Source organism: Bubalus kerabau, chromosome 4 (assembly GCF_029407905.1).
Source record: "Bubalus kerabau isolate K-KA32 ecotype Philippines breed swamp buffalo chromosome 4, PCC_UOA_SB_1v2, whole genome shotgun sequence".
NCBI lineage: Eukaryota > Metazoa > Chordata > Mammalia > Artiodactyla > Bovidae > Bubalus > Bubalus kerabau.
Genome location: NC_073627.1, coordinates 120,502,667 through 120,528,131, shown reverse-complemented (window position 1 = coordinate 120,528,131; position 25,465 = coordinate 120,502,667). Strand labels below are relative to the sequence as shown.

The window sequence follows — 25,465 nt, the reverse complement described above, 5'->3', positions numbered from 1 at the left end:
CTCCTTTAGAGTAGACTGGTTGGATCTCCTTGCAGTCCAAGGGATTCTCAAGAGTCTTCTCCAACACCACAGTTCAAAAGCATCAATTCTTCAGTGCTCAGCCTTTTTCACAGTCTAACTCTCACACCCATACATGACCACTGGAAAAACCATAGCCTTGACTAGACGGACCTTTGTTGGCAAAGTAATGCCTCTGCTTTTGAATATGCCATCTAGGTTGGTCCTAACTTTCCTTCCAAGGAGTAAGTGTCTTTTAATTTCATGGCTGCAGTCACCATCTGCAGTGATTTTGGAGCCCAGAAAAATAAAGTCAGCCACTGTTTCCACTGTTTCCCCATCTGTTTCCCATGAAGTGATGGGACTGGATGCCATGATCTTAGTTTTCTGAATGTTGAGCTTTAAGCCAACTTTTTCACTCTGCTCTCACTTTCATCAAGAGGCTTTTGAGTTCCTCTTCACTTTCTGCCATAAGGGTGGTATCATCTGCATATCTGAGGTTATTGATATTTCTCCCGGCAATCTTGATTCCAGCTTGTGGTTCTTCCAGCCCAGCGTTTCTCATGATGTACTCTGCATATAAGTTAAATAAGCAGGGTAACAATATACAGCCTTGACGTACTCCTTTTCCTATTTGGAACCAGTCTGTTGTTTCATGTCCAATTATAACTGTTGCTTCCTGACCTGCAAATAGGTTTCTCAAGACGCAGATCAGGTAACCTCACATATTAAGGTTTCTTTCTGTTTTTGGTGTGGAAAAAACTGGCAGAGGTTCTGATTTGATGATTATGTCTTTAGTTGGGCCCTCAGAGCAAGGATAAAGATAAGGATATCTGGGATAAGGATAATAAACAGAGAAGCAATTTGGATCTTTTTCTTCCATACTTTGAATTGCTCAGAAAAGTAAAGATACTGATTTCTTCCTATAAATTGTTGATTGCTAATGAGAAACAATTTCCTAGCTTTATTTCCATTAGGGATACTTCTCTTTAGATATTACCCCCCGACTCCACCCCCACGGAAGTATTCATGGATGGAATTATATGTTCATTTTTAACTCCTTTCATTAATCTTGTTAAAATGTGTTGATCGCATTCATATTGCTATGAATATGTGTTTTTCATATACTTTATACTTCAAGGAATTCTGAATCACTTTATTAAAATCATATGAAAATGATAAAGGAAGTGTTAACTTAATATTTCAAGAAATTCCAGATCACTTTATTAAAGGTCATATGAAAAGGATAAAGAATTGGCGACCACAGGACTATGGGGCTAGAAGTCATCTTTGTAATTATGTGAGGCTTCTGTGTTTACCAAGACATCTGTAGTCGTTTAAGAATGCTTCTATGAAAACTGTAATACTTATTTGAATTTTTCATGGTTGTTTATAAAGATAGTAATGAAATCCAACCACCAGAAAAAGCAAACAAAATTAGGACAGATGTCGTATTGCTAGTTTTCAGTTCTCCTTTTCCGCCTTTTTTTTTTTTTAAATGTCTTGTTGATAGGAAATGGCAACAAGGGTGCTGCAGTCATCCTGAGTATTATTATTATTATTATATTCTGCTTTGCTTACTATCCTAAAAACTTTTATTTTTTTCCCCACATCGTTAGGGGAGGACATTTATTATTTTGAAAATTTCAAGGAGATTTGAAAGTGAGTGAGAGATATTCAGAAATGAAGTTGCACGCCCACCAAAACAACTTACGTTTTAAAAAATGAAGTTTTTAGATTTATAGTTTCAGATTCACCGTAGAAGAAATGTGTTGTCATTCAGTGAAATGATCTTCTCATCTTTCTGTCTTTCCTCCTCCCCAACGGGCATTGTAGCTTTGTTATGAATTCTCTGCAGGCTCATGGTGACCAAAAAGGAATACTGAAAAAGGGGAAAATGAGAACACAGAAGAAAAAAATTCAGTAACAGTGAATTTCTGTGTCATAGTTAAGAGTGGGCAGAAAGAAGGAGAGTTCCTGTATCTTTCCTGAATTGAGTGATTCCTTGACATAACTCAGCCAAGCCTGGAAATAAATACAGTTGCTACTTGCTATCCTGAAGGATCTGGATTCTTACCTGGATACTGTGCTCTCCATATACCCCATTTTAAAGTAAGAGAAAGTGTCTAGAAATTTTCCGGCGTGTTGTCCTACTGATGTCTGAACAGCATTTGTATGAGTGCATTGTCATCTCCAGATCCAGATCCTGGCTAAACATCCCAGTCTGCTGGAAGCATTTCAGACATACTGCAGGGAAGAGAGCTTTATCAAGTGTTTATTCTGTTCAAACCATGCAGCTTTCGTTGTGTTTCTTATAAGATACATGGTTACAAATCACTATCAAAATTCCATGCTGAGTGGCTTCCAAAAAGGTGACAGTTGTTTATTTATTTTTTTAAACTCTGCCTCTGAGCTGGAGTCTCACTCCTCTCATCTTGCTGAGTGTTCACCCTCGGTGGCACTTCCCCCTCTGGTAATGCTGCTCTCCTGTGATGCTCCTCTCAGCAGGCCCTCAGGATGCCACATCCAAGGCCTGTTCCTATTAATAGTGTAGTTGTCTGGAAGACTGTGAGAAGGTCTCATGGTCTGATGAGCTGCTGTCGTTTCTCTTGCAGGGACAGGAGAGAGTGGCAAGAGTACATTTATCAAGCAGATGAGAATCATCCATGGGTCGGGCTACTCTGATGAAGACAAAAGGGGCTTCACCAAGCTGGTGTATCAGAACATCTTCACGGCCATGCAGGCTATGATCAGAGCCATGGACACGCTCAAGATCCCCTACAAGTACGAGCACAATAAGGTAGGTGTGGCTCCTCCTGAGAACGGCTGGCAGAGCCATCCCAGGGCGAATGGTCTCTTCACATGTCTGGGATGCACACTTTTTTAAATGGGCATTTTCCATTTCATCCTAAAATGGGGTTTTTAATAGCTCAGCACAGTTGTTGATAAATGTTTTTTCCTCCTTAAGTCTTTATAAAGTCACAGCTATAAAAGATTAGAGTTGTATTCTTAATGATATCAGTGAAGGACATGTCTGGATATTTGACAGTAGGTGTATGGATGTTTAAAATGTGGGGGCGCATGTTACATTAAGAAGAGAGTTTTATCAGTTCAAGACAAATTGACCCAAGTGAGGGGATTCAAATGAGAAGTGGTGGCCTTGCCTCAGCCTCCCACTCTTTGTGCTTCCTTGAACAAAGAACAAAACAGCTTCAGACCATTCTGTCCAGTTTAATTTTGGATTTCGTGACTTCCTTTCAGTAGTACCACAGGCTTAATTTTATTTCAAAATAAGCCCATCTGTCACTTCCAGTAACCTTTCAAACACGTTTCCCTGCAGTTGTGTTAAAATAATGAAAAGTTCTAAAACCACTTGAGAAAGGGTTAGGGGAAAAAAATCTAAATTTTTAGCTTTTTAAAAACCAAGCAAACTTTCCCAATATTCAGCATTATTTCTTAATTGAAATAGAAAGCCAGATTTTTTTCTTCAGGTGAAAACAAATGCTGTCATTGCTTACCTTCCAAATACTATAACTACGTGATCCCTCACAAGTGTGGTGCATCTGAGGGTGTCCTCAGGTTTGAGTTTATGCTGGGACTTTATGAGGGAAGCAGAATTGTAGAAACATCTTCCCTTCCTGTTAATCAATCAGAATGTCTAAGGGTGGATGCAGTCTTCATTCCTTACAACATGTAGGTGCTGATCTTGTAAGTTGGTAAAACCTTAACCTTTTGTTGACAAAACACTACATTTGTACCTGCAGTTGTTTGAGGACCTTCAATCAAAGCATTCATTTTCATTCTCCTAGTACTCGTGATAGTCTGCTCTTGAGGATATTTTCATATACCAGGATCAATGGGTACTAACAAGAAGTCTGCATGCCCAGTATGACTCATAAGCTGAGATGTAACTCACAAACATGAATCATTGGTAAAATAAAGCAGTTCTGTGTACCTCCACTTCTTTTACTATTTAGAAGCTTCTAAATATACAGATCATTTTCAAATCAGGCATTTCTTTTTTTGGAGGTGGTTCCTTAAAATGAACTGGCTGTTTCTTATCTAATTGATACCTTCACACTTCATTTTCCGATGGCAGTGAGAGTCTCTCCACAAATAACAGTGAGACCTTCCACAAATAGTCCTCCTAGCTTCTCCTCTCAAGAATGGAAAGATCTGAGTAGGTTCATGGAAATATGGTACCTGAATCACAGGAAGCTGTCTGGATACGGAAGTAGTCTGACTTTAAAAGGATCAGGACATTCCCCCCTCAGAAATCTTAGTGTAGTGGGTTTCTAAAATAGGTGGCATGCTTGTTTTGTTGCAGTTGTGAGTATTCTGTTGAAGAAATTTTTTTTTTCTTTAAATACCTATGACTACAGTTGGTTGATAATATGATGATCTGATGAATTCTAGTTATCACATGTGTGGTGTAATTGATGTGTGTATATCTGTCTTATCAATACATAATACACATACATAGTGCCAGTCCCTGGTGGCTCAGAGGTTAAAGCGTCTGCCTCCAATGCGGGAGACCCTGGTTCAGTCCCTAGGTCGGCAAGATTCCCTGGTGAAGGAAATGGTAACCCACTCCAGTATTCTTGCTTGGAGAATACCATGGACAGAGAAGCCTGGTAGGCTACAGTCCATGGGGTCACCAGGAGTCGGACATGACTGAGCGACTTCACTTTCTTTCTTTCTTTCTTTCTTTCTTTCTACACATTAAAGTACAATACCAACTGCTTAATTATACCTCTAAACCATTTTTCTTGGTGCTCCAGAAGACTCCTTCAGGATCTCGCCTTGATGTTAGATTTTCACATGAAGACATTGTACAGTCATATAGATGTAGAAGATGATGTGAAATTTATGCCTTAATCATAGAACACATAGAAGAATGCTCAATGTATGTTATTTGAGCTCTTTTTATCACTTCTAGTTAAGTAGGCTTTACTGTGTTGGATACCATTCAGTTAAAAATCAACATCATAAAACATTATTGTAATAATACAAGTTTTTCTCAGAGATCATAATTAGCCTATGAAATTTTCCCATGTCTCTTGGTTACTTAACATACTACCTAATACAGTGATAGTAGAGTGTGCTGACCCCTGAATTCCTTAAAATGTTTAATTCTTTTCAGTTCATAACAAAAATCACTCTCACATTTGCTCCATTTCTCTACAACACACATGAGTTTTAAAGTATCACCCCTTAACTTCCTCCATTAACTTCCTGAGCTCTGCCCCTCCTTGCCTTTGTTAAAGCTTATTAAGGAAATAATGTTGTCTGTCTCCTTGCTTTTCCACCCAGCTGCCGCTTCCTCCCAGAGTTCTTCTCTGCTCCCTATGTAGCACTAAGTGATCCCACCCCCTTTAGCGGAACCTACAGTGGAGTATTGATAATTGCCTAGCTTGTATTAATTATGATGATTTGGGTATTAATCTTATTTTCCTGACTAGCTTCTAGGCTCTTTGAAAGTAAATCTTGGCATTCTTGGCAAGTTCTATCTTGGCATTCTTCATTGACCCTGGCATAGTATCTTGTACACAATAGTGTTCATAAAAATACTTGCTTTATGAGTAAGTAAATCATTTGTAAGTATAAACAACTGAAAGCCTCCTCTTCTGCCCTGACACCACCACCACCACCCCCCCTACCCCGCCCCATTGTTGAAGTGATTATTCAGATCAGTAGATAGCTGTTGATGCATAAGGGAATAAATGCAGTGGGCTGCCAGGGAAGCAGAGAAGGTCAACCAGGCCTAGGCAGAAATTTGCAGTCCAGAAAGATACAAGGGCAGAGCTGAGGGAGAGGCAGTTTAGAGAGGAGGAATGGCTGGCGTAAATGTTCAGAGAAAGGGATGTGTATGCAATGTGTAAACTGGCCAGTTTAACTTGAACAGAATTCCTTTAGAAGATAACTGGAGAAATAAGAACAAAATAAACAAAAGGCTTAAAATGTGCTTCTGAAAGGTTTTGAATCCAGGCTGAGAAGTTTGGAAGGCAGCTATGCTAACCACTGTAACACCGACGCCTTGGCCAGGCTAAGAAGTTTGAATTTTATTTTCCTCTATTTATGATACTTACTTAATAATAATCATAATTTGTGTTTTGGTTAGAATTTTCTACAAAAGTTTCTGGTTACAGCGTGCTCTAATATTTTGTAAATATTTTAATGGTTAGTGTGCATTTTACTAGCAATTACTTGGAGGCCATGCCTTGTGATTTGTATTATTTTGTGGCCCTAAAGATATAAAATATATAACTGATTGATTTATTAAAAAGCTTCTTTAGTCTATGGCAGCAGCATAAATAAAAACAAACATTTTCCAATATTGTCCAGCCTAATTTTGTTCTTGCTTCTGAGTTCATATATTTTGTAAAGCAAAATGTAGCTTACAAATGATGTGGCCCATTCTTAACTGAGAAATTGTTCACTGTATTTTGTTTTTTTTTACTGTGAAATTGGTGTAGTCTAGGGGACTGTTGTGCCAAAATATTAGAATTTGTTTTGCTCCTGTGTGTTACTTCACTGAATGGAGAGTCTTATTGGTTAGCTAGGGGCTGGCACAGTGGTCAGAGGGAGTCCAGGCCGCAACCTCTGCCCAGGTGATGGCGTGACATTGCAAGTCTCTTCACAGCCCTTGCTGAGTGCTCCAGGGATCTTCAGTTCCAGGGGAGCTTGTAATAAATTGAAAACTTTTACCAAAAATAGATTAATTCTTCCCTGGTTGTGTTTCCACTATCCTGTTCTTGGACGTTTTTTGCCAAACAAGTAATATTTATAGGTGAGCTGGTTGGACTCAGCCCAAGTAAGAGAGCATGTTTGAGGACTTCTGAATACTTGAACTTGAGTTTATTATTTCTAAATATTAGTTTGCCTTTTCCTTAAACACAAGTGTTAATAGTTAATGCTGAAAGGGACTAACTATTTATTGCTTAGTCAAATCAAAAGATCCATTTAAGACTCCACTGGATGCAAGGCATTCAACAGTGAAATAGATTACTCTGTCATTTCTTACTTTCCAAAAGAAAGGATGTTTTCATCCCTATTATTTTATGCTTTCCTGTTGAGCACAGGCGTGCTCTTCTGATTATTCTTTAGTTGAGCCTTGAAATCAGCTCAATAAAATTTCTTTGTTAACATGGCTAAGATATGTATTGAGTTACAGCTCAAGGGGGCAGATCCCAAGGTTTTGAACTCTTGATTTGTGTGTGCTTACTGTGTGTCCCTGGCAGTTGGCATTCTTGCTGCTTTGCCTGTTGTTGTTGTTTGACATGCATGTGCCTTATTTTCTTAGTTGGTTGCCGATTACCTTACAATGAGGAAGCGTCTTGTTGTCTCCCACACAGCATGCCAGGAATGTTATAGGAGCTTTTGTACCCTGAACAAATTACTCTGGCTAGTGGGTTCTGGTATCCCTTTACTGTTGGCTTATGATTTCTGTGAAATCCAGGTATTCTTACAGCAGTTTTAAAGTATTGGTAGGCCTTTGCTCACGTTGCCAATCCCAGGAAGAGAAAAGAATCTGATGAGTCTTCATGCAGTGAACTCAAGATAGTTATGAGTAGAACTCAGCCATGTGCTGATGTTGGGTAGACATGGCCCTCTTCTGTTGTAGTTTCTACTGTTAGATTCGAAAGTCCTGATGACCAGGGCTCTCTTGGCACCTAGGCTGCAGCTGCCTTTGACCAGCCAGCCAGAAAGTTTCCAGGGTGGAGAGGTTGAAGGGACATGTTACTGTAGTACCTCTTGTCCTCCCAGAACCTTTCTAAGAAAGGGCTTGTCATAGGGAAAGTACCTGGTTAAACACATTTACAGCTTTCTGAATTTTCTCTAATCCCTGAGAAATCTAAGCTTCCAGAAGCTATTTTTCAAAAGAAAAATGTAGCCAAGATTCTGGAAGATTTGCCAACTTATTTCTGCCTGCCTTTGATCAGTTGAATAAGAAATTACTGTACTAAGTCGACTGATTTCAAGTCGACTTAGCGACTGATTTCAATTTAAGATTTGTCATTTCTATGATAAGAACATGATAAAGGCAGACCTTAATCAGTATATTTCGGTATCTATCCCTCTGAAGAGTTGTCAGTAAGTGTTCTCTGCTTGCAAGCAACAGAAGCCAACACCAGCATTTAATTAATTTAAGTAGAAAAAGAATTGATGGGCCTATGAGGTCACTCAGAGAATTGAAGAGAAGCAAAAGGACCAACTCCTGGAAACCAGGACAGGTCTGTGGAACTCATCCGGAGAAGCATGAACTCTGACCATTTTCAGTCTTTGTCACCCCACTCAGGATTCAAATTCCTGGGAAAACTTGCTGGATTCATCCAGCCTGGCTTCTGTGCTAGCTGTCTGGATGAGGCTGGGCAATTTGATTGACAGTCCCTGAGGGAAATCTGGGTACAGTTAGTAGAAGAGGAATGATGCTGGCACAAATCACAGTTAACCACGGCAAAAATCATGCCAGCAATTTAAAAAATACAATGACACACGGATTCTCCATCAGTGCAGGCCCTCCAGTTGCGCTCCACATTTACTAAGCCTGTTGTAGGATGTGGGGGCAGTGGAGGGGTTAGCGGCATAGCAACAGTTATAAGTGAGTAACTGAGCTTGGGCCCACACACTGAATAACTGCATAACCTTGGGATTGTCACATTTCCTCCCTACACATGAATTTCTTTACTCTCTTTAGCCTGAGTGTCCTCATCTGTTTTATGGTACAGATGATAATAGGATTATTTGAAGGGCTTAATAGATAATCTATGTGAAAGTGTCTTGCAAATGATAAAAAGAATAGTTTGTCAACTATTATAAGATGAATTGGTTATCATGGAGAGAATGAATGCTACTCATCTTCCATCTTTATTAAGACTAAAGCAAACTGAAAATAATTTAAACAGTACAACCAGATTTAGGAGGTATCTAAAGAAAACTTTCCTCAGAGTGACAGTCATTGAAATGGGATACCAAGGGAGGTACAGAAATCTCCTTATCTGGATGTGTTCAAAAATAGAATGTATTTTTAACATGTGAAATACTTTAGGGCAATTTTGCTGAAATAAGACCAGGGATGGACTGGACAACCTCTCAAATGCTTTCCAACACAATTTTTTTTTTTTTTTCCTATGCTGATTCTCTGATTCCAGGACTTTAGCAAAGAGATGAACTGTTGTTAAAGTTACTTTATTATAATTTAAAGCTCCTACCTTTTTTGAACATTGTCCATTCCAAAGTACTATGAAAATTTAAGGGAACAAAAAAAGACAATTAAAAACAGATTTGTTTTGATAGTGGTCTGTAGTGAAATGGAGATTTTTCTTTCTTTGAATCTCAGTCCTGTGTTGCTGCTGCTGCCAAGTCACTTCAGTCGTGTCCGACTCTGCAACCCAGTAGATGGCAGCCCAGCAGGCTCCTCTGTCCCTGGGATTCTCCAGGCAAGGATACTGGAGTGGGTTGCCATTTCCTTCTCCAATGCATGCATGCGTGCTAAGTCACTTCAGTTGTGTCCGACTCTGTGCGACCCTAATGGACAGCAGCCCACCAGGCTCCTCTGTCCACATGATTCTCTAGACAAGAATACCTGAGGGGGTCGCCATTTCCTTCTCCACTCAGTCCCATAAGTGATTATAATATTTATATCTATGTAAGTTTTTTTTAAACAGTGTTCAAAGTTCAAAATCACATGCAGGTTTTGTGGGTATTAGTAGTGATAGTTATTTTAATTGGGTCGTTGGCTACTGGCCACCAAAGACAGCCTGTAATTTTTCACAGGGCAACTTTCAACTCCTGCATCTACAAATTTTTGAGAGTTTTCTTTCTGATAAAGAGTGTAAAGGAATCTAGAGACTTTTCATGGCCAACTTGATCTGTCAACCACATTTTTTTTCTGAGGCTCATTTACCACTTTTTCATTTCTCTCTAAGGACTCATGTTGGGGAGTTGATCAACATGGATTCTCTACTACCTATATCTGCTTTCAAAATCCCTTTGTATACCTTCACTTTTAATATCTTGCAAATACGTCCTAGCCGAATTTTTTCCTCACTCTGTCCTTGTTCCACTGTAGTTCTTTATTCATTTTACACCCATGGCAGTCATATAAAAATAGAAAATGAATATGAGATTTTGTAATTCCCCCTTCCTTGGCCAAAATTAATCCGTAATCCCAAGGCATGCCATATCATTTATGCAGGATGAGTTATCTTGAGCTCATGTTCATCAGAGGAGAACTCTGAAGCAAAGAAGACTTGAGCAATAGACTGAGGCTGATTTCTTTTCTTATTTTGGTAATTTTTGTATACAGAAAAGTGCACACATCATTCGTGTTGTTCATGTATTTTTTCCATATGAACACATTTGCATACAGATCTGTTCATCCAGATTAACATGACCAGAAATTCAGAAGCCTCCTCAAGCTTTCTTCAAAATATGCCCAACCCCCAAGGGGGACCACTATCCTGCCTTCTAATAACATAGATTAGTTTTGTTAGTTTTTGAACTTTATATGAATAGAAGCATACATATAGACTCCTTTGTGTCTGGTTTGTTTAACCCAACATTACATTTGTGGAATTCTCATTGGTGTTTAATAGCAATGCCCCATAGAACTTTATGAAAGTGGTTTATGTCTGTGCTGTACAATATGGTAGCTGTTAGCCACATGTGACTTTTGAGCCCGTGAAACGTGGCCAGTGTGACTTAGGTACTAAATTTTTTTTACTTCACTTAATCTTTTAAATTTATTTTTACACATGACTAATGGCTACTGTATCAGATAGCACAGTTGTATAATATTCCATTTTATGAATATACTACAGTTGCTTACATATCCTATCATAGAAATTTGTTGGAGTTTCTCGCTATTATAAATAATGCCATTATAAGCATTCCTGTACCTGTCTTTTGGTGAACATAAGCATGTGTTTCTTATCTGTGAGAGTTCTCTTTGCCCTGTATCCTTGGCAACACTTGGTATTACTATTCTGGTGACTGTATAGTGGTGTCACATTGTTGTATTTCTTTGATAAGTAGACATGTTGAGCAACTTTTTTATATATCAGCCATTTGGTTATCTTTTTAAAAATACTTTATACCTTTTTCTTTCCTATTGGATTGTCTGGTTTCTTATTTTGTAGGAGTTCTCCATACATTAAGGAATCTCAGTTGAGTAAATGTATTTCAAATATTGTCACTACTTTGTGGTTTTTTATTTTCTTCATAGTTCTTTAAGTGAAAAGAAGTTCTTAACTGTAATATAGTCCAGTTTATTATATATATTTTTTTACCCTTTTGACTTGTGTTTTTGTATCCTTTTGAAGTAATCTTTGCCTATTTTAAGGTTGTGTAGATAATCTGCAGATTTTTCTTCTAAATTCTTCGTTGTTTCGCTTTTTACATCTGGATCTAAAAATCTATTTCAGATGGATTGTATTATATGGTGTGAGGTGGAGTTGGGGATCAGGTTTTATTTTTTGCCTATGGATATATAATTAGTTCACTTATTGGAAAGACCATCCTTTGCCCAGTGCAATGCAGTGTCTGTCATCTTTTACTTTGTCATTCAACATTCAAATATTTAGTAAAATTTCCTATGTGAAAATCAACGTAAACCAATTTGGCTGTTTTTAAAAAGGAAAAAAGCAAGTGCTCTAAGGAACATTACCGACTTGTCCAAACACACGCAAGAACTCTGTTTAAGCAGTCTCCCTCTAAATCCCTTTCAGCTGCTCAGACCTTGGATGTTCGGGGACTGACAGCCACCATATAAAATACATGTGGCATAGTTTAACACATTTTAGTAGGAAGTTGTGAATCTGGTCATTAGGCTGTTCTTAGTTAACTCCTGGCAAAGCATCACATAAATATTTTCCTTATTCTTTTAAACCAAGTAATGCATGACTTTCCCCTTTAATTTTAAAACAATGCATCTATTTCCAGTTAGAGAGTCAGAATCTGTTTGTTGGAACCAAAGAAAGTGAATGCCTAATGGAGTTTGAAGTGATCTAGTGAGAGTATGGGGCTGCCCTGTAGCTCAGATAGTAAAGAAGCCACCTGCAATGCAGGAAACCTGGGTTCAATCCCTTGGTCAGGAAGACTCCCTAGAGAAGGGAATGACAACCCACTCCAGTATTCTTGCCTGGAGAATCCCATGGGCAGAGGAGCCTGGCAGGCTATAGCCCTTGGGATCTCAGAGCGTGAGTGAGAGTATGAGAAATGCTAGCGTTTTTCCTCTTCATTCTCATACCACTAAAGAAACAATTTCAGCTCTGAACTTACTTTTTGCTGTTGTTGACATTTAAGGTGAGACTTCCTTAGGATTTAGCAAAAAAGGCAGCATGGCCACATATATCAAAGGCTAAAATCTTGTTTCTTGTACTCTATTCTTATTTGTATTGTTTACCATAAATCACTTATACTACATAGTTGTGCTTTTAAATAGCATATTGTCATTCTACTGTAATTTTCATGAATATATGCATGTATCCAAACATGAATATCCTCAAGGAAATGTACCCTAAGAGAATAATGACAATTTTCGTGTCACATTATATGTGACACTTTGCTTTCAAAGGATAAAAAAGAAATGCTCCATTTAAAGCTATGATCACTAGTTTTGACTGATTCATTGCAAACCTATACTTCGAACACATTTATTTTCCTGATTTTATGTCACCGCCACTACTTTGTAAGATGATTACGCAGTTTTCTTACAGTCTTGTGTTAGTTGTTAAAAATGTAAAATAACTTAGAAAGGACTGGCATTCACGGCATATATCAAGAAACTTGACACCATGACTGTGTCAAGATGTGTATGATTATAGACTGGTTGGTGGGTTATCTCTTCGTTCAATGTACACACATCCTCTGTGGTAAAAAGGATAATGGTTCTGAGCAAAAAAGAAGGCTGTGCTGACTGTAGTAGGCACGAGTCTGTCTGGGAGGTAGTGAACAGTTCTTGAAGTCACTGGTTCTGTGGTAGGAGTCTGGCTGTTGAGGTCATCGTTTTCCTTATGTGTACTGCAGGTGTTAGCCCTGTCTTCACTCTCAGGCTATACTCATGGCAAAGGCGTCAGTGTGTCACTATGTGGTCACATTACACTGCAGCCAAACTCTCACTGAAGTTGGGTATTAAAATATTTGTAAATTCAGTTGCCCTTCACTTGACCTTCATCTTTTATTCCATATTGTCATGGAAAATTTAGTGTTAACAGTGGTTGTCAGAGTTTTAGGAATTTTGGCTTTAGCAAAGCTAAGTGCAGTGTTGGTGATATAGACATAAAATGGCCAATACCGTATACTTTGCTGATGGCCTGTGTAGATATCATGGAATGTGTGCCCAGCTTTGGGGGAGAAGGGTGGCCTGAAGGAAGAGTTCTTTTTCTTTGAACAGTGACACTTTTTGACAAATGCTATATGAAGATGAGATGCCTTGTAATTTGCATATAGGTGCCATATAGTCCAATAGCAGCTTTGGGTCATCCTAACTGAATATGAGGTTGGAAATGACAATTTTATATTCTTAAAACAGTGCTTCTCAAATGTCAATGTATGTGAACCAAGTGGAGATCTAGCTAAAATGTGGGTGGTATTTCAGTGTATCTGGGAAGATTCAAGATTCTACTTCCTCACAAGCTCCCAGGTGATACTGAAGTTGCCTGTAGTAGAGTTATCTTTGAAATAACTGACAACCACCAGAGGCAGTGTGAAATCATCAGTGGACTTCTTTGAGTAAAGATCCCAGGACTGATAGATCCATAGGATTTCAGTTAAGGACATTCAGCAGGTTACAGACTTTCTAAGCTATGCCTTCCTCATCTGAAAAGTGAGAATGATAATGTTACCCACTTCCTATAGTCGATGTGGGCATTATTAAGAGAATATAGATACAAAACTTTAAGGATAGTAACATCAGTATAGTAAGTGTTCACTGGATGGTTGGTGTCAAATTCTTCCCAGAAAGTTTTGGGACAGGGAAAACATATGGGCCCTTGGATAAAGCACAGAATGTGTGAGGAGAAACTGCTAATGTTTGAAAATGTTGAAGAGGCTATGACACAACAATGAAATGTGAGTTCCCCATTATCAAATGTACCAGTGGTCTCCAGGAAGTAGTGGCCTGGCCCCTGGTAAAACCTAGGACAGCTGGTCTAGAGTATAAGTAACAGCAGGGACTCAGAAGAGGTTCATGGTTGATGTTGCTGCTGGGGTCAAGGGACACTGACCCTTTCCTGGTGGTCAAAGTATCTCATCCTGACTCCAGGGTGTTTGCAAGTAAGAGGGGGCAGCCAGTCCAGTGAAGAAAGTGGAAGAGGGTGTCGGGGAAAGAAAAGGGACAGAAATAGCCAACCAACCAGCCGAACAAACAGACTTGAGCACCATGTCTGAGCACACATGCTCAAAAGTGTGAGATGTAGGTAGGATTCTAATTTCACTAATAAAAAAAGTGTTTAAAATATATGTCTCCAATCTCCGTTTCTAAGTTTATGGGGCTGGATTTTAAAACTAGAGTTGGGCTTAATAATTTCCAAAAGGCAGCACTGTGCTTGACTCCGTGCACACCTTTGGTACCAGGACACACACACATAAATTCCTTATGAGAGAGCGAGTGGAGTTCTCTGCAGCCACTGCAGCTGTCCACCTACCATACCCCTCACGGCTGGAGAAAAGACTGCACTGCTCACTGCTGTGTCTCAGAACCTAGCACTCTGCCTGATACACATTCAGGAGCAGTAAATGTCCAAGCAGAATGAAGGAACCAAATCTAATCGAACAAAGCTGGTTGTGTGATTGTGAGCCTTTTAAGCTCTTCATTCTTATAATCATCCATCTGACTGCTGCTTCCTGACTATAACTCCTGGGGGCTCCCCTGGTGGCTTAGATGGAGTAGGAACTGGCAACCCACTCCAGTATTCTTGCCTGGAGGATCCTATGGACAGAGGAGGTTGGTGGGCTACAGTCCATGGGGTCACAGAGTCTGACATGACTGAGCACACACAGATTTTCAGTTAATAGCATGGTTATTTGTTTCACAGCTGTGCTGTGCTTAGTCGCTCAGTCGTGTCTGACTCTAGCCTGCCAGGCTTCTCTGTCCATGGGGATTCTCCAGGCAAGAATACTGGAGTGGGTTGCCATGCCCTTCTCCAGGGAACCTTCCTGACCTAGGGATTGAACCCCGGTCTCCTGAGTTGCAGGCGGATCCTTTACCATCTAAGCCACCAGGGAAGCCCATTTAACAGCTAGTTAATTTTAAAGAACTAAGTGTTTTTCATTGCCTTAGGGCTGAAGGAAATATGAGACATGTATTTTGCTTCGGGGACTTGGAGTCTCATTAGAAAGAGAGAGATAAGATACCCAACAAAATTTTTAAATTCTCTAATTTTCAGTCAAGACAAGGATTTCTACATGAAAACTTATGTTTTTCTTCCTTTTGTGATTTCCCCTTCTTTTGTCCTCCTTCCTGTCTGTCTGGTGGTACATGTGGTGATACATGTGGCACTGTTGGGCGTCTGTCTATTTTCTCACAATTGCCCAAGGAGATATCTCTTATGGGATCCAGGGAAGGTGTCTCAGCTGCTGCACTCCTGGGCTGCCAGTCCGTCTTGCTACATGGTGTGAGCTTGATCACAAATCAAGAAAGTGATTGGAATGCTTACTCAGCAGAAAAATCACTTGACTCTTAATTACAAAACACATAGTTATGTGAACAGAGCTATAATATGTGAAATTAAGAAATTTGATTAAGTGTTTTCATAAGGACCAGATTTTTCCCCCACCTCTTTTTCTAACACTGAATTTTATAAGAATGAAGATAAATGTGCTCATTATGAAATTTCACATCTGAAAGCAAAGGGTGAAAGTGAAAGTCACTCAGTCATGTCTGGCTCTTTGCGACCCCATGGACTATACAGTCCATGGGATTCTCCAGGCCAGAATACTGGAGTGGATAGCCTTTGCCTTCTACAGGGGATCTTCCCAACCCAGGGATCGAACCCAGGTCTCCCACATTGCAGGCGAATTCTTTACCAGCTGAACCACAAGGGAAGCCCATGAAAAGAAAGTTTAGACGACATCTGAAAGCAAAGAAAGAAAGTAAAGATCGCTTGTATTACCATGTGAGAAAGTCACTGTGAATATTATTATGGGCAGACATACTAAAATTCAACTATACACGTATAAATGTAGGATCACTATCCTTTATCCAAAACTTTGTAGTCCAGATTGTTTCTGAATTCAAAGATTTTTCTCTTTTTAGATTTTTGGAAGATAACCTGAGAAATATGTATTTTGTAAAACCACCATCAAGGTATGGAATAAGTCCCTGTAATCAAATACATTAATGTTTCGGTAGCAAAGTATTTATAATTAAGGGTATAAAGACTCTTAATATTCTTGTAGTAAGTCACATTTTCCTATAAATGCATCATAAAAAAATATCTTTCAGTTCTTGGAACTTTTGAGAATTCAGATTTTAGATACGGGAGTGTAGACCTGTATATAAATACTAATTGTTTTTATTGGCTTATTATACTAAATATTTTATTAATTATTATTATTAATTATTAAAATTAAAATTTATTAATTTTATTGGCAATTATAATAATTGTTTTTATTTGTACACCACAAATATTTTTTTCTGACTTGCTTTCTCACTTGTGCCATATTGAGCATTCTTACAGGATAAATTATTAGAAATGGAGTTGCTGGGTCAAAATGTGTACATATTTTTAAGAGTTTTGATAAAGCTTGCTTAATTGCCATCCTGAAGTGCATGCATGCTGTCACTCAGTCATGTCTAACTGTTAGTGACCCCATGGACTGTGGCCTACTAGGCTCCTCTGCCCATGGAATTTCCCAGGCATGAATGGTATTTCCCAGGCAAGGAGTGGGTTGCCATTTCCTCTTCCAGGGGATCTTCCCGACCCAGGGATCAAACCTGCATCTCTTGCGTCTCCTGAATTGGCAGGTGAGTTCTTTACCAGTAGCACCACCTGGGAGCCATCCTGAAAGATCATACCAAGTTTCACTGTAGGGTCTGAACATGCCTGTAATTTTCTACATCGTTGCAAATTCTGCATTTTATTGATGTTTTAAATCTTGCCAATCTAATAGACTAAAGCAATACTTTACCTTTTCAGTACTAAAGATGTAGTTCTTTTGTGTGGGAGGGGGGATTATGCATGGTGGCATGCTGGACCTCAGTTCCCCAACCAGGAACTGAACCCTTATCCCCAGCTGCTTGGACCGCCAGGGAAGTCCCTGTAGTTCTTTTCATAAGTGTTTGCCTGTAGACTTTCTTATAGATTGCAGAGGTTGGGACATTTTCAAGTCATTAAACTGAGACTATCACCTCATGTTTTTGGAGATGCTATGTATATCAGGTATGATCACTTGCAGTGGTTGTTTCATTTAAAAGTGAGTGGTGATGTAGAACCAGTGTCTCTGTTGGTGTCAGCAAGCTGTGTTTAATCCCTGGCTGGCTCATTCTCCAGTGTGGTTCATCATAGTGTCCCCTTGGTTCTTTTAACCTGGACAAGTATGGTTGTGCCAACTGTGAGGACTCTTTCAAGGATCATTTGGACAGAAATTTCCTGAATACAGAAGTGGTATTGAATGGCATTCACACCTGAAGTGTTTGGTTTGAAATCTCTTTAAGCATATCATCAACTTTTAGGTAAGAATGAGTAAGACTGTGCCCTCAGGCCCTGTGCACTTACTCATTTGGTTTTCTGACAGCTGTAAGATAGTACAGCCACACTTACTCTAAAAGAGGAGTTCTGAAGTTTTATCCTTTCATTCTGTAGGGTCTGAAAAGATTTCCCCTAAATCTGAAACAGTGGTTCTTAGATGTTGGTAACCAGGTCTGGAATCACCTGGGGAGTTTAATTACCATGCAGGTACCTGAGGTCAAGCACTAGAGATTGAACCCTGCAGGTCTTAGACTGCCTTGAGAAAAATAGCTCAGTTCTGAGTTTAATCAGGTTATAACAACAATGGTAGTAATCACAGAAGTGATTTTATACTTTTAATTGAGGTATTGTTATTATAATGGTAGTAAAGATGATCATAAAAATTCTTGTTAATGGCACTCTTAGGAATGTCTTAGATGTATGTGATAATTCAGTATTAGTCAAAGTCTCATATAAATGAATGAGGCAGTTTTGGATTCACCATCCTTAATATCTGGTGGAGTTTTATTCCTTGGTAATAGAAAATAAGTACTTGAAATAAGGACCATTCTTAAGTTTTAAACACAGACAAAACAAATACATGCAGCAGTTTTTTATGATAAAGAAATTTTTGTAAAGGGATTAGTTTTCTAAGCTGAGCAATAGGATACTAGAAGCAAACTAGAAATTTTCCTGTTGACGTGATCTGACTCTTCTGTAATTAAGTTTGCATTTCATTTCCTTACAGTTTGTGTATGTATAACTTTCTTTATTTTTCTGTTTTGAAATGAGCCTGTGTGGAATCTAGTGGCTTCCTTGGGGATCTTGTTGCAAGCATGTTTGTGAACAATAGATAAATCATTTGTATCATTTTCCAACATGACCGTGCAGGTCAGCACTCTGGAGCTAAGAAACATAAAAGGGTGTTAGCCTACACCACGTTAATTTGGGTCAGCTCAGGATACTGCTAATTATGTGACCCAAGGACTAATTATTTTGTGAACCTTGTTCTTAAAAACATAAGCAGATGTGTGAACTCCCATCTGCTTAATCACCCAGATCCCTTTGTGTCCTGAAAACTCATGATTTATGGTCCCCACAGTCAGCTTTTGACTCCATGAAAAGCAAAGGTAAGTCCGACTGATAGGAGAGTCCCAGTGGGAGCAGGGTTATCGTTGATTGCCTCTGCACTGCAAGTGTTCAGCGTTGCAGGAAAGGGGGCTCTGCATTCGCTCAGATCAGCAAATCTGATCTGGCTTGCCAGATTACCCAAATAGATATGAAAAGTCAAACGTCATCCCTTCACTGTCCTTGTAAGGGCATTTACATGCGTGCGTGCTAAGTCACTTCAGTTGTGTCCGTCTCTTTGCGATGCTATGGACTATAGCCTGCCAGGCTCCTCTGTCCATGGGATTCTCCAGACAAGAATACTGGAGTGGGTAGCCATGCCCTCCTCCAGGGGATCCTCCCTAGCCAGGGATTGAACCCACATCTCTTATGTCTCCTACATTGGCAGGCAGGTTCTTTACCCCTAGCAACACCTGGGACACCCAAGGGCATTTACATTTTGCATTCAATTTTAAAATGATTCGACAGGAGTTTTGGTTTGGTTTTGCATTTCTCTCAAACATGGACAATACATGTAGCCTGGCTGTTAGGTGTGAGGAACAGAGGCACACATGTGGCCTCCCCAGAGTCATACAACCCTGGAGTTGCATTTTGAAAACTGACAATTTACTTTTGGACATTGTTTTTTCTCTCTTCTTTTGAAAGTAAGGTAGATTTACCTGTAGTGATGGGTTTGGACTAGAATGACCAGTGTCAGATTATTTTGCTTCCTTACCCTTTGCAGTCTCACAGAGTGGGTCACTTGCCTACCTGTAAACCAGAGAGAGGCTGAGTGGAGAGTCACCGGTAACCTCTTGGGAAAGGGAAGGGAATTATCATTTAATAAGAGCTTTACTTTTATCTTGTCTGTTTGTCCAATACCAGACAGGTGCCAGAGGTCTTAGGAGCTTCCTCGAAGTGTCCCACTTTATTCCTCACACTTTCTGCTACTTACTGTATTCTCCCTCTATAATAAGAAAACCAAGGCTTTATGAGGTAAGATAATATTCAAGGCTACAAAGTGAATATGTGGCATCTCTCGATGGGTGTAACACCCACACCACCTGGCTCCGTGGCGCAGGTCTTTGTCAGGCCACCTCAGCCATCAGGCTCCATCCTTGCTCACTTCCCTAATCTTGTGTCTGTGACTGAGCCTGGTCGGATGGGCTGGGACCTGGGGTGCCTCAAAGCTTAATCTTTTATGTCCAGTCTGCCTTTCATCCATAGGTGCCTGATGTACCACCCTGAGTTGATCTCCTTCCTATGACCTCTGACCCACATTGCTCGTGGTACCTTCCAGCCCTTGTTCTGACTAGCTGAGATGCTGGCCACTCCTCCCAGGCCTTGGTTCTATCACCACCTAAGAGGCCATGATGTCTGCCTGGAGACTGGTGACAGCTATGAATTTTACTTCCTCTTATGGTTATGAACTGTATGTGATACCGAAGTCTGGGCCAAATTGCAAAATAATTAAAACAGAAACTCCAAGATTGCATGTTGAGCTGGTGAGTGAAGTAAAAGAGAACTGTGAAATAAGTTAACTCAGTTACCATGGCTCATGGTAAGAAGCCAGGCTGACTAATTGGGAAGGATTTGTATACACTCTGGGGCCACCACAGAAAACCTTGGTGAAAATTCACAGTCTCCACTTAAATTTACCGTTTTATCCAAAAATAAATTCATGTTCATTTTTCTACCCCAGTTTAGTTTCTGTAAACCCTGTTCTTAAGTCTCAGATGATTACATATCATTGTCATTGATAACATTTTGTGGATTCTTGATTTAAAAAAAAATAGATTTCCTTTCCTTTATTATTTTTAACATTTTTGCTTACCGTTTTTTTTGGAACTTAAACATTTCAGCTGATGTGCCATGTCAGACCAAGTGTCTCATCTGTTACTATCATAACCTGTTAAGGTATATCTTGCACAGCAAGGTTTTTTACTTTTGTTTTTTAATCATGGATGTCTGCAAAAAGGATGAGATTTTAATTAAGGAAGATGCTAATTCTAATAGTCAAAGTAATATTATTGACTAGCATGTTTGATGAAACAGAGAAAAAGGTATTTTTCATCAGATTAACTATATTATTTTGAAATGAATTGTGATAACAGCAAGTAGAAAGTAAACTGGACATATCTTCTCTATATTCAAAGCCTCCCTTTGGTTCAGTTCAGTTCAGTCGCTCAGTCGTGTCCGACTGTTTGCGACCCCATGGACTGTAGCACGCCAGGCCTCCCTGTCCATCACCAACTCCCAGAGGTTACTCAGACTCATGCCCATTGAGTCAGTGATGCCATCCAACCATCTCATCCTCGGTCGTCCCCTTCTCCTCCCACCTTCAATCTTTCCCAGCATCAGGGTCTTTTCAGATGAGTCAGTTCTTCACATCAGGTGGCCTAAGTATTGGAGTTTCAGCTTCAACATCAGTCCTTCCAATGAATATTCAGGACTGATTTTCTTTAGGATGGACTGGTTGGATCTCCTTTCAGTTCAAGGGACTTTCAAGAGTCTTCTCCAACACCATAATTCAGAAGCATCAATTCTTCGGCGCTCAGCTTTCTTTATAGTCCAACTCTCACATCCATACATGACCACTGGAAAAACCATAGCCTTGACTAGATGGACCTTTGTTGGCAAAGTGATGTCTCTGCTTTTTAATATGCTGTCTAGGTTGGTCATAATTTTCTTCCAAGGAGTAAGCATCTTTTAATTTCATGGCTGCAATCGCCATCTGCAGTGATTGTGGAGTCCAGATAAAGTCAGACACTGTTTCCCCATCTATTTGCCATGAAGTGTTGGGACCGGATGCTGTGATCTTTGTTTTCTGAATGTTGAGTTTCAAGCCAACTTTTTTACTCTCCTCTTTTACTTTCATCAAGAGGCTCTTTATTTCTTCTTCCCTTTCTGCCATAAGGGTGGTGTCATCTGCATATCTGAGGTTATTGATATAAAGGAGCTTCCCTTATGTATACAGAAATTCTGAGAGGATTTCATTTTGCTTCACCCAGTGGGTTACAATAAATATAATTTAAATTTAATCCTAAAAAGATGGGTATTTTTAATAACCCCAGTGACCGATAAAGAGCTTAAGTAACAAGGCTGAAGTTGCAAAAGTGCACAAAAGATGGATTCATGATGAGGATCCTAGGCCAGCAGTGTGAGGAACACAGGGGTGAGTGTGCTGCTCGGTGAGAGACATGGAATGGGTGAAGTTGAAGAGAAGAGCTCTCATGGGTGAGGGGGGCAGGGTGGGCGGGTGGTACCAGGGAAGCTCTGCCAGGTGACATTTGCAGTGGTTGCTGAAAGATGGAGAGAATTCTAACAGATGAATGGGAGTGGTGGGGAGGTGAGGAGCAAAGATACAGAACAGGAAAGCACAGGGCAGTTCTGGGGCAGCTTGAGTGACTTGAGGGACAAAGACAGCAGGATGGGCAGGCTTTGTGGTGGGAGTTCAAGCTTGAAAGATAGAAGGGAGTCAGATTGTGAGGAGCCTCAACTTCCATACTCCTGAGACTGATTTTTCCTGCCCCAGGGCTGCCGAGAGCCAGGGGTAGAAAAAGGAGGTGACGGGAGTCTATGTTTTCAGAGTTCAGGTGGCTGAAAGTGTGCCAGATGGCAGTGTCTAGAAACTGGAGGAACGCCTAATCAGTTTCATCAGAACTGATAGGTAGGATCATCTGCTCAGAAAGATGGGCGCGAGTAAAGCTCGAGGAGGTTGGGGGAGCAGTCAGGATTCTGGGGAAAATGAAGGAAAATATCTCTTGCAGGTAATTGGAAACGGGGTGATTCGAATCGTAACCAGGATGAAAGGGATGGGCATTGGGTTGAAATGGCAGCTTGAGCGGGGACCCAGAAGCAGGATCTAAACAAGTTATTTTGTTTGTTTTTTTAGCGTAAGAAGAGAACTGAGGGTGTGTATAGGTCAGGGGAAGATGGCTGGTAAAGAGGGCAACTGTTGACAATATGGAGAACAGAAAGTAAAACAAAGCCGTGAAGCATTGCTTGAAAACTGTTAGAAGTGAAGAGAACTGGCAAAGTTAGGAAATTCAAGGCAGAGAAGAAGGCAGCTTTTACCAGACGTCCTAATCAGTTTCATCAGAACTGATAGGTAGGATCATCTGCTCAGAAAGATGGGCGCGAGTAAAGCTCGGGGAGGTTGGGGGAGCAGTCAGGATTCTGGGGAAAATGAAGGAAAATATCTCTTGCAGGTAATTGGTAATTAGCGAAAGAAAGTGAACCTGACATGAATTACCATGCGCCTTATATCTAACCATGCCTGGATGTTATCGGCTTGCCCTACTGGTTAGCCAGACTCCATACAGTCATCCCTCAATTTTCCATGATAAATGAGAACAGGTATATCATGAATAATTTAAATATCCAGGGGGTCCCAACATCTCATCAAGTATTAAGCTTCTTTTGCAAAATGTCTTCGTGTCAGAAGCATCTTTTTTTGACCATATTTGTATGTGTGGTTCTGTCAGGATATGGAATCCCTCTGGCCCGTGACAGCCCAGTGACCCCAGGATCATTGATTGACTTAGTAAAGAACTTTGTGGTTCTAAGGAACCGGATTCAGTCAAGGAATAGCTTTGAGGAGTCTAGTAACCCAGTGAACAAATGGACCCTGCCCAAAGAGAGCAGCAGTTGGGCAGCATGTAACAAAATTTAAAGTATATAGTCTCTTTTAGCTAGCCCTTGCTCTGTGCAGTATTTGCTCTGCGAGAAGGAAAGCTCTGAGATGGCAGGGGTCGTGTCTGTTTGTTCATGCTGAGTTGGAAGTGCCGAGCCAGTTCCATGCATGTAATACATGCTCAGTACCTATTTGTTACAAAAATGTGTGACTGGAGCTCTTATCAAAGAGTGCAAAGACACCATTCTCCACCACTGTTCTCTGACATCCAGCCAGATCATCCATCACTTCTGTACTTCTGCTATGGTCCCTCCTGTACTGGGCCTTTGCATATGCCACCTGCCTCCCCATTCCTCTAGATTCTTTGATGAGGTGCTTTCATATGATTGTATCCTTTGCTTTCTGAGCATTTAGTCCATTTGGTGATTGTTTATGTGTTAATGTGATTCTCTAAATAATGTCTCTCTCTCTCATCAAGCCCTGATCTTCCTGAGAGCAAGATGGTATCTGTTCACCATTATATCCCAAGGCCTGGCTTACACAGTGCTTGGCACAGAGTCAAATACATGTGTGCACACAGACACATGCACACACTAAAAGTGAGCTTCTCTACAGCATTATTTATAATAGTGAACACTTGGAAATGACCCAGATATCTCAACAAAGAAATAGGTAAATTATGCTATAGTCACTGAAATTTAATGCAGCTGAAATAAACAGTGAGAGGAATTGTATACACTAAATCTGGGAAGTCATATGTGACATATTTATTATTGTATTCTTTAAAAAGCAAATTGCAAACTGTTATGCATAGTGTAATCTTTTTTAATAAAAAATAAAACCCCCCAAATGTATATATTGTAGATGAATGAGAAAAAGACTAGATGGATACACAGTGAGCTCTTAATAGGTTCATTTTTGAGTTGTGGAATCAAAGCTCCACTTTCAGTTCTTCTGTATGTAATTTATTTGAAAAAAAAAAATGTAGCTTTTTTTGACTATAAACTTCATTCTCTGCCCTCTTCATTCATTAGTTCATTTAAGATATGTGCCAGGCACTGTGCTAAGCATTTTGTATTTAACTAATAACAAGCTGCTCTTGGGTTGCTAAACTACTGGCTGGGACCACAAGCAAGTACATGGCCAATTTAGTATAAGTGTTATAATGGGAGAAACTATAGCATACCTTGGACTGGCAATGGTCTGGATGGGTGAGGAGCACAGAGAGGCTCCCTAAGACTTTTTTGCTCAAGCTTTTATTTTTTGAGTGCCTACTCTGTGCAAACCTCTGGGCTTATTTCAACATATTCCGTGTCCCCCAGAAACCCATAAGCTTTTGGAGAGTGAGTGCCTTTTTTTAGCACTTAGTAGCCAAACTGTTTACCACGTGAGCTAATGGCCTCAGATTGTCAAGAAAGAGGGAGAATAACCTGGATGATCCAGTCACAGAACAGTTGGCCCCTGTGTAGTTAAGAGGGCAAAAAAAAAAAAAAAAAAGAGGGCTGTGTGTCATTGTCTATAAAGATGTCACTCCCCCATGGATTCAGGGTCCATGACACTCCTGAGTCATGCTTCCCTTCAGGCCTCCTTAGCCTTTCTTATTCAGTTGCTTTAGTCTAATGAAGCATGTCTTGGATTGCCCTTTTTTTCCCCCTCCCAGAGAAAGTCTTTTTAATTGTTCACTAATTTCTTTTTAATCATGGTAATTTCTGAAATAAAATAATTGGTTTGAATGAGTATCTGTGGTGTGCCAGGGAGTGGGAGGGGGAGCCAGTGCCTTCTAGCCTCGTATCAAGGACCACTTGCAGCAGCGCCCAGATCCTGGATGGCCTCACTGCCCTCAACATATGCCTTTTTTGGTGTTTTGTTTCGTAGCATATAATCCACAAGTTGTAAATAGGGCGCCCTTGATGAGAGTCTCTGGGGACAATCCCACAGGAAGCTTTACTCAGGGCCTCTGTCAGGCTCGTCAACCCCTGGCTCCAGCCCATTGCTGCAGGGCGAGCTGTATGAGGGCAGAGAGGAGAGAGCCACCCCCACAAAACGCCATTCC

At 40.1% G+C, this 25,465-nt stretch overlaps 1 protein-coding gene across 4 annotated transcripts in view; it reads left to right on the top strand.

Annotated features, from left to right (window-relative positions):
* LOC129650163 (guanine nucleotide-binding protein G(q) subunit alpha) overlaps positions 1-25,465 on the top strand; it is a 318,833-nt gene that overhangs the window by 106,488 nt on the left and 186,880 nt on the right. For all 4 annotated transcript variants that reach the window (XM_055578369.1, XM_055578370.1, XM_055578371.1 and 1 more), the window contains exon 2: positions 2,613-2,797. In XM_055578369.1, coding sequence (XP_055434344.1) covers positions 2,613-2,797 — 185 coding nt within the window. The remainder of the gene's footprint in view (positions 1-2,612; positions 2,798-25,465) is intronic.